The following is a 10,259-nucleotide window of genomic DNA, read 5'->3' on the forward strand; positions in this document are numbered from 1 at the left end:
CCCCCTCTTCCCGGCCTTCTACTCTCTCTCTCGTCCCGATATTGAAGTAACCGCCAAACTAACGAGAATACTCCAGGCGTCGCCGGACACATCACGCTGCGCGACCCCGTCGACCCAACCACCTTCTGGGTCAACCCATTCGGCGTCGCATTCTCCCAGATCAAAGCCTCCGATTTGATCCTGGTCAACCACGCCGGCCAAGTCATCGACGGCGGGCCATGCCGCCTCCTCAACGCCGCAGCATTCATGATCCATTCAGCCATCCACTCCGCTCGACCGGACGTGCTCTGTGCCGCGCACAGTCACAGTCTGTACGGGCGCGCATTCTGTACCCTTGGCCGACCACTTGATATCATTACCCAGGATTCGTGTGCCTTTTATAACGTAAACCCCGCTCTCTATCCTCACGACTATTGGTCTAAGAAAGGATGAATGCATGCTAACGAGAACAGGATCACGTCGTCTACGAACAATTCAACGGCGTCGTCCTTGCCGAGGAGGAGGGCAAGAATATCGCCGCCGCACTTGGCAACAAGAAGGCTGCCTTGCTCCAGAACCACGGTCTCCTAACCGTCGGCCGGACGATCGAGGAAACGGTCTTCTGGTTCGTGAGTCTCGAGAAGTGCTGCCATGCACAGCTCATGGCTGATGCTGCCGCTGCGGGGCGGGGAGGGCAAACGGTCAAGATTAACGAAGCCGATGCGGCGTTTACGTATAAAACTGTTGGGTCGCACTCCGCTGGGTATTTTAGTGCTAAGCCGCTTTTTGATGTTATTCATGAGGAGACGAATGGCGCGTACTTGAACTGAGCTTAACGGTATAATGTGAACAGAGGATGTTGGGAAATTGGAAACATTTTGGATCTCTCCTGGGGCTTATGATATATTGGCCGGATGGCCAATATATACGTGATTACACTTCAAATCGGTTCCGGTTGCTCCTCATCGTCAGGAAACCTAACCTTGGGCCTCTCGTCTCTTTTCCTTCGGGGTCGAGTGCGTAGCATTCGCCCCGTAGTAGGTCGTATAACTCTTGGTTCGACGATCGGGGACTTCGGATGATTGCGCTCCCCGCGCTGGGCCCATTGTTGTAGAAGAGGGTTAATACAGAGTCACCACCAACGGCTACATAAAGACTCCCAACCCTGAAATAACCCCAGCCATCCAGGCGAGGGTCGTACTCCATGCCAATTCTGGCGCGCCGTCCCCTGCATTGTCCGTTCCATCACCCGCGCCGCCGTCTGCTCCATCGTTGGGTGAATGTGCGGTGTCTTCCGCGCCTTCCACGTCATTGTCTTCTCCCGCGCCTTCCTCTTCTCCGGCCTCTTCCTCCCCTTCCGGGTCTTCTGTATCCTCTACCTCTCCCGCGTCATCATCATTGCTGTCCACTGGCTTAGATCTCACGCAAGCCATCTCGACCTGGAGATTCTCAACATCCCGATAGAGTTCCTCTCCAAGCGGTACTCGAGCAAGCAAAGCAACAGCGACCCGGTTAATGAGGTACTTATACGGCGTGTCTTCGAGCACCTCGGTAGAGAAAGGGTGCGTGGCGTTGCCCGAGGGGACGATCGTGGTGTTTTCGCCGTCCTCCTTGGCGAATACTTCAAGCTCTCAATGTTAGCCCATGCCCAACGGTTAAAAGAACGATGAGGTGAAGGGGTATATGTGCAAACCTCCATCGTATAAATCGAAGCCTGAAATCTCGTAGTAGCGATTAAAAAGACTCGTCGAGCAATTGAGGGCGGCAACCGCCTCTGCTGCTTCGCCACTCTTTGCGCTTGCCAGAGCATCATTTAGCGGCGTCTCGCTCCGATTACCTTGCGCCGCGATTTGGTTCTTCAAAAATCCGATCAGGTTCTCCGAACACTCTGCACCTAGAACGCCATCGCACCCGTTATGACCGCCGTACGGAGTTCCCGTGATGTTGTTGTTTAAGATCACGGTCATATAGCTTTCGGCCCCGTTGGATGGGTCCAGCTGGGTTTCATTATATTCGAGCCAGAAGGCGACTTTGGCGTCTGGGATAGGATAATACTGGTAGTTGTTTTGGAGGGCGAAGGCATAGACGAAGTTGATAGGCTCTGGGAAAAGCGGTTCAAAGCTGAAAGTGGCTGAGCCTTGTGCCCATGGGTCGATGCATTTGTCGAAGAGATCGAGGGGATCGCAGCTGGTGGGATCAAAAGCTGCTTGGGCGGTAGCAAGGAGTACCTGGGTGAACAAGAGTATCATGAGATTCGAGATAACTGCCATGGTCACGATGGTCCTAAAATTGCGGGGACATAAGCGAACGGAAACTGGGAAGCCACACTGGTTCGGGAGGGCTGAAACTGGCCCTGCGACATGACAGTCTCTTATATGAATCCTCTTCCTGGATTGACTGTTAGCGCAGGGCTGAGTGAACACGCCAAGGAGACCTGGGCGTTCTGTTTATGCTGCCAAGGCGGCGGACGGTTGGCGGCTGTGCCAGGAACAGGCTCGGGTCATGATTGATTCTCTTTGCAATCAAAACTCAGTATCCAAGTCGTCGGGTCTGGTAAATGGCGGATGGGATGCTATCACTGTCTGGAGGGCTGAGAGCTCCTCCTACTTGCGGCTGCAATCGCGTGGTGAGTTTGTCCCGGCCGGAATACGATGATACTAGCCAGAGAACGGTCATAAATATCCCCAGGAGAGCGGTTCTGCGTAGCCCTTGCATTGTAGGTCCTCGAATAGCATCGCCGGTTCGTGCTGGCGGAACGTGGCCAGGGCTGGGTAGGACGTTCACAGCGGTAAGAGTGCTATCCCCAGAATTGCCAGAAAGCGTCCCCCACCGGCAGAATCGTCACTTCTTACGCAGATAACCCGAGGGGTTTGTCGGGCAAGTGTAGCCAGCCGTTGGCAACGCCGTGCACGTACTTCATACTCGAAAGGTTGACGGTGCCTTTGGCATCTTTGAAATAGTCGGCGGCTTGTGCCAAATATGCGAGCAGAATGTGTTGTGCATTCTGCCCCTGATGTCTATGCAGATAATACTATGCACGACAGTGTCTAGATAGGAATGCACAGATCACTGAGAAGCTTTGGTAGATGAAGTGCCGGGTTGGATCGTGGGAATAATAATGGAAGAATTGCAGCCTCATGAAACAATGCCGCTGAGTAATCCGCAGTGTTCCAAGGTTCCCGTACAGGCTTACCGCTTCGGGAAGTACCGAGGAATCGCTTCGAGCCCTTTCGTCTGTTGTTGTTACCCAGACGATCTTCGCAGGATTTTGCTTCGGATTCTGTCGCTGTATTCATGGAAAAGACCCAATTATCCGGAATAATTCATGACTCGTATCGACTCACTTCAAGTTTGGTGTTGGGGCCCCTCGTCGTCTGACGCCGAACCGTCCTGTCAGACTAAGCTTAGTGCATGCGCTTCTTCGCTGGTCTGATCCCGCCATTGCCATGCATTGGCCCTAATGGACGACGCGATTCAGGCATGGCGCTCGTGCACTCGAGGGTTGAATGGCATTGTGGACGCATGATCCCCGTTCGACCAATCTCCTTCGCAGGCCGTTCGACATCGTTCCACTGCAGGGTTCTTGGATGCTGATATCCGCCGCTCCGCATTCTCGGAGCCGTTCGCCCCAGACCCTTCCATGGCGCTGATGGCGGCTTGGATGGGGAGACAGCTGGCCGAATTCAATGTTTTAATTCTCTCGATGTCCTGCATGTCGTCGTCGTAAATCCCCGCCTTCTCCTCGCTGCCCTCAGCTCCTTCAACTGCTGCCCTTCCGAGCATGCTCAAGCTTATGTGCACTGGCTGCCATAATGCTCCGCAGGCGTCTTTGGGGTTCATTCCCCAGGAAGAGCAGTGCTTGTCGCATCTCGATATCAAGCCCTCGTTATGCGCAGCATCTACGGTGGGGGTCAGACTACCTCTTGAGGGCTGTCGAGACGGACGAAACTCAAAGGTGATGAGCGTCTTTCGCTTGCATTGCCGGACACTGTCCTTACATTCTATAGACTCGACATTCAGCACCGGATGAACCTGCATATGATGCACCAGACTATGCTCCACCCTTCAATTCCAAGGGATCTTGAGCGCGTCGCGGACGTCGCAACAGGAAATGGGTATGTTCACGGCGAGCTCGATAAAACACCACTGACAATTCCAGAACATGGCTGTTCGACCTGATCAAATACCGCAATGAGAACTCGGGATCAACCAGTCCCAAAACTAAATATCACGGCTTCGACATATCTCCGTCTCTCTTCCCGAAGCCGGAGACACTCTCTGACTTAAATATTGACCTCTCACTCCACGACTTTTATAAACCATTTCCTGAAGAACATGTTGGCAAGTATGACCTGGTGCATGCTCGACACCTGAGCCTCACCGTACAAGGCGCCGCAGATCTAGCGCTCGCCATGAAGAACATCACCTCTTTACTAAGTAGCTACCTCCACCCAGCAGAAATCTTCTCAAAATGTGTGTCACTAACAATTCCCCAGAACCTGGTGGCTACCTTCAAATGGAAGAGTACGACTACGAAACTCATATTAGGAATTGCCCACCCGCCATGATGACATCAACCTGGGCTGCAATCTTTGACTGGATCAGAGACTCGGGGTATAGCCTCAAATTTCCTGACGATGTATACAACGAACTCCGCATGCAGGGACTAGACGTCATTGAGAAGAAGATGTTCACCACACAGGGTCTTCCCTTCTGCGAGGACCACCGGCTGACACTCCTCTATGCGTTCTATACGGGGGTTCCTCGAATGTGTTGGAAGGCAAAGGGGAAGAGTGACGAGGAGGTGGAGGCAATCATTGAAGAGTGTTTAGAGGAGTGGGAGCAGGGAGTTTTGACGAATTATTATTTGTCGCGTATTCTTTCTCGGAAACCGACCGATGTCCGTGCCTAGATGGAGGTACGTGTGGAGAGCACGTACGTTGATGACTATATTTAGAGGATGACGGGGCCGTCTTTCACGATTTGTGTACCGGTTGAACTTGAAGGTGCGCTGGTCGCTACTCTACACTGTGGATCTGGAAGAGTATGCAGTTGGAAAACCGATGTTTTATACAGCTGAATATATATGTGAGCTGGATGGAACGCATGTTCAGATCGTCCCGGTACTTCCATTGTCGCCCAAGCCGGCGTCCGAGAAAATGCGTCAGAAAAATTCCCATGACTTTAAGAGCGGCAATGTGCCAATCCCAAATTGCGCCTGTACACCATGCTGATGACTGCTAGTGAGATGTTTCCACCATTCCCATTGTTTTATCACACCAATCGTTTACTCCTCCCTCAACTAGTGCGCGGTGGCATATCGGATTCCGGACTGTAGCAGATTTGCTGGAAAGTCTCGCCTGCGATGCGCGTGCTTCGATGATGTCGAGAAAACCCGCGACATCCGCCCATTCCGATGCCTCGAGCGCGTTATTTATATCTCCCGGTCGTGTGCCAATCCATTCAATGCCATAAAAACCGAACCACCCCCTACCCGGAAGCAAAGAGCGTATCCTCGTCCCGCAAATACTCCCCACAATCTGCCTGCCTGAAGCAAACAACCGCCGTTGGATCCAACCTTCTCGCCTCGGCAGTACTGCGTGCCGTGATCCCAAACCCAAGCGGTACATCATCCTGTGTGCAAACGATGATTCCCTGATGCTCGACCAGGTTATCCGGGAATGTAGCGACGTGCGCCTTGGAGACGTTCGAGCCGTACAGGAAGGGCATTACGCCGTTCGGTCGGATGTAGATCTTATTGCGGGCGTGCTCGGCTAGGATAGGGAGGGCAGTTATGTGTAGGCGGAATTTGTTCGTTTTTGTGAATTTTCCTGGACCACAGTCTGTTAGTGGGGATGGCCAAGAGAGTATTGAGGGAGATGCATACCCATGCAGATCCCTAGTGATAGAAGGTTGTCTCTCGGCACACTCGTCGCCAAATTGGCGAGAGAAAGACGAACGTAATAAACACGGTTATGGGAGAGACGGAAGACATAGCGATCGGCGTTGGGGGAATTATCGAGGGGTGCGATGAGGTTTTTTAATGAGGATCCCGTGTACTCTGCAAGCTTCTTGAAGAGGGTTTGGGTCTCTTCTTCTGTGAGAGGGCGCATTTTGTCGTGAACGACCTGCCCGGCCGTGAAGTTATCCTGCTGTTTCAACTCTTCGACCGAGAGGAAAAAAAGTCGAAAAATGGCCAAACTCGCGGCAGAATACCCAATACCGCCTTTACAAGCGGTTAGCGCATTTGGGAATGAGGGCCTGGCACGTGACTTTCACCAAGCCAGCGGGCGGCTTGCCTCGCTTAGTCAGGGACCGTGGCCCACTTGGGAGACTCAAGATTACCCTTTGAAGATGTTTGGAAACATCCGATCGGAACTCCAAAGGAGCACTCTCACTGGTCTCTGCGCTCTGATTGATCTATGCAATGGAGAGGGAAGGAGGAACGCCTTGTGAGGTGGCTGGGGATGATCCTGCAACTGGCAGCATGCAGCGCGATCACGACCCCGCCTCATCCTGCGCCCAGATACAATCGTCATCACTTGACGTTGGACAGTTGTTGCAATAATTTCCCAAATATTGCGCGCGATACATGCTGGCCGGCATTGCCATGTCTGGTTTAACCCTGAGGTCAACGTACGACGGAGTCCAACTCGACGGAGACGGCGAGTTTCTCTGCAATTGCGGTTTTCCGACGAGGAAGTATCACGTCAAGAAGAAAACAAGTCCCTACCATGGATTGCAGTGTATGCGCCTTCCTGATACTTGTCGCTCGATGGATGCTAATATAAGAAGACTATGCATGTGCGAAGCACGGCTCGGATTCTACTCGGTGCCACACATGGATCTGGTTTGACGAGAAAGAGCCCGTGAGCAGGTTAATACCACCGGCGATGCGATCACCTCGAACACCGTGTAAGCAGGTCGATATACGACAATTTGGCCAGTACACTCCACCGACGTCGTTGAAGCGGAGGGCTGAATCGCAGTCTTTCGATAACGATATGGGAGATTCGGGGGATATCGGAGAACCTGGTCCACCATCGCCATCGCGGTCTGCGAAGCGGGTAAAGAATGCTGATGCGGCCACTCAAACCAAAGATGTTCCGCTCCGTCCTGCTATTGGGCCTTTACCAAAACGACGGCTATTCGAGGACGTTTTAGGCCACCCACGAGACAACTGCAATGGGACGATTGGCGCGCCGACCCGGCCAGAGCCCAAAAGTCAGCAAGGTTTATTTGTCTCTCCGGCTGGTGGGATCCCTGTACCGCAAGCTCAGGAAGAGAACCCAGTACCACCTCCGGACAGTATCGAGACCCGTCCAGCTACACTTCCTCCTGCAGAACAAGGAGCTCCACAGCCTGAGGTGGCCAACTCGCCAACGGCCAGTCATGCTAATAGCAACGGTATTGATCCGGTCGACGTTGATAGTGACGCTGAATCATACGGTTGGGATGACGAATTAGAAAGGGGTATTATTGACATTGCGAACAGCGTGGAGAATCCGGTTTCCAGTCCGTTGTTTGTCTGATTCTAGTATATTCACAAAGAGGAGGTTTATGAGATTATTTACTTAGATGGTTACTTCCTGCTGATGATATGCGGCGGCGACCCAGCATCTTTTGTCCAAGTGGAATCCGGGATCCCAACTGTGCCCTAGCTCTGGCGAAACGAGAGAATTGCATGGCGCATCGAGGGTCGATACCTACAGTCCCATAATTGGCTTGCAGCACCATACTGACTGCGTCTAATTCGTTGTCGGACGAACTATTTGGGGAAGGCTCCGTTCACGACGCCCTTGAAAACTGGGATAATTCATCTCCCTTCTGAATGTGAAGGAGTGAAAAATTATCGTACTTGTGCCCTTGGCTTTGAGCAGATATAGAACACACAATTGGCATAGCCCTCCCCAGAGACAGTGGCCATGGAATATTCGATCCGAGCGTGCCCTCGGATATCTATTTTTGTACCTCTCTATCTGTCTTCGAAGATGCTCCTTGCGCTTGCATTATTGTGACCGTGGCCTAACATGCTCTTCACGCCCGCGGTTGTGGATGTCGAAGGCTCGGGTATGGTCAAAGTGGAGTTATATTCCGTTGATGGTCAATGTCATTCCGGTTGAATGCTCTCTTTAGTCTGCACTTAGCATGATCTGGTCTCTCACCAACTGAAACGAGTAGGCTAGACAGCGAAGGACGCTGACGATGGAGATGTGGAGATCTGGAGGGTTATCACGGCCATCACTTTTAGAAGGGCGGATATTTGAAGGACCCTTGCAAATTCAGTCGCCATGTGCATTGGTTGGATGTGAATCGAAAACACCAGCCGATCCGCGGTGAGCGACAGGCTTTGCTGCAAGTCCAGGACTGAACTGAGAATTTGAGGTGGTCAAAGAATGCTCATGAGGTGCGGAGGTGGTCCTGCCAAGCGGCCCAGGCGATCACAGGCTGTTGGAGCTGCCACCACTAGTGGCTTCAAGCCACTTTTCATGATTCTCGTATTCTCGGCATGCTTCCTCATTTAGCAGGAACCCCTCCCGCCTCTCTTGACTGTCCGCTCATCTCTTCATATTCCTTCCAGTCATGGTTGGCGTTCCGCGCAGCAAGGGCTGCCAAACATGTCTTCAACGACGCGTCAGAGTTCGTCCAGATCCCCTTGCGCTTGAGGCTGTCTGATCGTCTGGGACTAACACAGATCCTGCGGATACAGTGCGACCTCACCCAACCGGAATGCCTCCAGTGCTCCAGACGTCTCATGAAATGTCCCGGCTACCAAAAGCGATGGAAATTCTCTCACCACACCTCTCTGTCGGTAAAAAATGATCTTCGGACGCGACCTCAACGGCCTCGAAATCGATTTGCCCAACCGCGCTCCACCCAACTTGGGTGCGCGAGTGATACAATTGATGAGCGCGTGGAGCCGAACCTCGTGGTGCGGGCCTTTGATCTACAGGGCAAGGAGATTTTCTGCAGCTTCTTGCTGGCGAGCTTCCCCGCACAGTTCGCATCCTGCGGAGGGAGAGTGGATGTAAATTGGATGGATTATGCACGCCAGCCAGTCCTTGACGCCCCACAGGCACTTACTTGGGCTTTTCGCTCTCTCGCAACGCTCCATATGGGAAGAACGTACCATGACGGTGAGAAGATCACGAGCAGCAGGCACATGTACAGCCGTTCCTTGAACTACTTATCGGACCTTATCTCCGACACCCGATATCAGCGTGGCGCCGAGACCCTCGCTACGGCTATACTCTTGAACATTTATGAAATGCAGGACAGCCTGAGCCCACTCTCCTGGCTGGTTCATGCGCGGGGCCTCGCATCAATCATCCAACTGCGTGGCCCAGAGGCCCACCGAACCGGATTTGGAATTACTTTATTAAAATCATGTCGCTCAATCCTTGTATCTGAGGCGTTTGTGCGTGGTGGAAGATGCTTTCTCGATCAGCCTGAATGGCAGACATTCCTTCTGGAAGTAGCCGATTCCGAAAGCAAGAGCGCAAGAGGTAGTCAGCTTGGCGTGCTTGTGGACCGCGCCTTCATTGAAATCACATCTTGCCCAAGGTGGTTAATGGAAACTAGAATCCTCACGGAAGCATCACTTGGGTCTGCGCAATCAACATCAATATCCCCGCGGAGGCTGTTGGAAAGGATGGTCCGAAGTAGGGATACTCTCAGTAATATCCAACAGCAGCTCGAGATCGGCCTGTCACGGCAGGGGCTCTCGTCCACGGATGCGTCGTGGGAAGAGTTTATCGGTCCAATTGCCGCGAACTTTCTTGGAGCTTTCGCCCAGTCGGCGTTAAACGGGATTCGGTTGGCCATCGCGCTACTGGATCACCTGCTCGAGATAGTGCGACTTCGTCTCCTTCTCCTTGAGCAGGACTCCGACTCCTATACATCGCTCTCCTCAGTCTCAGGAAGCCCAAGGTCATTTATCGTAAACCCGTGGTCCGAGCTAGGCTCGAATTCTGGGACCTGGGAGCTCGACTTTGACCCCGATCATGGACTAAGTCTGTTCTGTATGAGTCGAAAGACATCTGCGTGGATGGATCGGGTGGTGATGTCTATGGGTTTGCTTGGGGTACGCCCGAAAGCACTGTCTCATGTTCTGTAACTCGTCCTACCTGGCAAGATCTCGTTTCACGCGTCCCGGTCCGGATCTACGGACTAGGTTGGCGTTCGCAACTTGCAGATGGAAGCTTTAACTTGAAACTCTACTTCTCCAACTGAACCTGCTGGTGGCGTTCGGAAACACGGGATGCACACACTGCTGCGGA

At 52.8% G+C, this 10,259-nt stretch overlaps 6 protein-coding genes across 6 annotated transcripts; 4 read left to right on the forward strand and 2 right to left on the reverse strand.

Annotated features, from left to right (window-relative positions):
* Window positions 1-78: 78 nt before the first annotated feature.
* On the forward strand, window positions 79-809 carry BJX67DRAFT_386486 (class II aldolase/adducin N-terminal; the record flags this gene model as incomplete). The annotated part of the gene is made up of 2 exons (XM_071034074.1): window positions 79-384; window positions 453-809. Coding segments are annotated over 2 exons (663 nt in total), but the record flags the coding sequence as incomplete, so codon positions are not given.
* A 142-nt stretch (window positions 810-951) lies between these two features.
* On the reverse strand, window positions 952-2,392 carry BJX67DRAFT_337813 (uncharacterized protein). The gene is made up of 2 exons (XM_071027599.1): window positions 1,673-2,392; window positions 952-1,600 (listed from the first exon to the last, which is right to left on the reverse strand). Exons 1-2 carry the CDS (start codon window positions 2,247-2,249, stop codon window positions 1,125-1,127), a joined length of 1,053 nt encoding a protein of 350 aa, XP_070880473.1. The 5' UTR covers window positions 2,250-2,392; the 3' UTR covers window positions 952-1,124.
* Window positions 2,393-3,710: 1,318 nt separating this feature from the next.
* Window positions 3,711-5,055, forward strand: BJX67DRAFT_337825 (class I SAM-dependent methyltransferase). The gene is made up of 4 exons (XM_071027600.1): window positions 3,711-3,934; window positions 3,987-4,094; window positions 4,139-4,416; window positions 4,476-5,055. Exons 1-4 carry the CDS (start codon window positions 3,792-3,794, stop codon window positions 4,889-4,891), a joined length of 945 nt encoding a protein of 314 aa, XP_070880474.1. The 5' UTR covers window positions 3,711-3,791; the 3' UTR covers window positions 4,892-5,055.
* A 235-nt stretch (window positions 5,056-5,290) lies between these two features.
* Window positions 5,291-6,197, reverse strand: BJX67DRAFT_337829 (ribosome biosynthesis protein NIP7). The gene is made up of 2 exons (XM_071027601.1): window positions 5,867-6,197; window positions 5,291-5,810 (listed from the first exon to the last, which is right to left on the reverse strand). The coding sequence occupies exons 1-2, from the start codon at window positions 6,090-6,092 to the stop codon at window positions 5,470-5,472; spliced, it is 567 nt and encodes a 188-aa protein (XP_070880475.1). The 5' UTR covers window positions 6,093-6,197; the 3' UTR covers window positions 5,291-5,469.
* Window positions 6,198-6,589: 392 nt separating this feature from the next.
* BJX67DRAFT_386490 (uncharacterized protein) lies at window positions 6,590-7,511 on the forward strand (the record flags this gene model as incomplete). Its single annotated transcript, XM_071034075.1, has 2 exons — window positions 6,590-6,725; window positions 6,775-7,511. 2 exons carry the CDS (start codon window positions 6,590-6,592, stop codon window positions 7,509-7,511), a joined length of 873 nt encoding a protein of 290 aa, XP_070880476.1.
* A 1,051-nt stretch (window positions 7,512-8,562) lies between these two features.
* Window positions 8,563-10,096, forward strand: BJX67DRAFT_375950 (Zn(II)2Cys6 transcription factor; the record flags this gene model as incomplete). The annotated part of the gene is made up of 2 exons (XM_071031776.1): window positions 8,563-8,619; window positions 8,690-10,096. The coding sequence occupies 2 exons, from the start codon at window positions 8,563-8,565 to the stop codon at window positions 10,094-10,096; spliced, it is 1,464 nt and encodes a 487-aa protein (XP_070880477.1).
* Window positions 10,097-10,259: the final 163 nt, after the last annotated feature.

The sequence above is a fragment of the Aspergillus lucknowensis genome, assembly GCF_044049455.1.
Source record: "Aspergillus lucknowensis strain CBS 449.75 chromosome Unknown BJX67scaffold_94, whole genome shotgun sequence".
NCBI lineage: Eukaryota > Fungi > Ascomycota > Eurotiomycetes > Eurotiales > Aspergillaceae > Aspergillus > Aspergillus lucknowensis.

Bases quoted from the DNA above. Each gene is read 5' to 3' on its own strand.
- BJX67DRAFT_337813 (XM_071027599.1), bottom strand. From the start codon at position 2,249: ATGGCAGTTATCTCGAATCTCATGATACTCTTGTTCACCCAGGTACTC. The intron at 1,601-1,672 runs GTTTGCACATAT...GAGAGCTTGAAG, and splicing joins CTTCGATTTATACGATGGAG to TATTCGCCAAGGAGGACGGC.
- BJX67DRAFT_337825 (XM_071027600.1), top strand. From the start codon at position 3,792: ATGCTCCGCAGGCGTCTTTGGGGTTCATTCCCCAGGAAGAGCAGTGCT. The intron at 3,935-3,986 runs GTGATGAGCGTC...TACATTCTATAG, and splicing joins GAGACGGACGAAACTCAAAG to ACTCGACATTCAGCACCGGA. The intron at 4,417-4,475 runs GTAGCTACCTCC...ACAATTCCCCAG, and splicing joins GAACATCACCTCTTTACTAA to AACCTGGTGGCTACCTTCAA.
- BJX67DRAFT_337829 (XM_071027601.1), bottom strand. From the start codon at position 6,092: ATGCGCCCTCTCACAGAAGAAGAGACCCAAACCCTCTTCAAGAAGCTT. The intron at 5,811-5,866 runs GTATGCATCTCC...ACTGTGGTCCAG, and splicing joins ATCACTAGGGATCTGCATGG to GAAAATTCACAAAAACGAAC.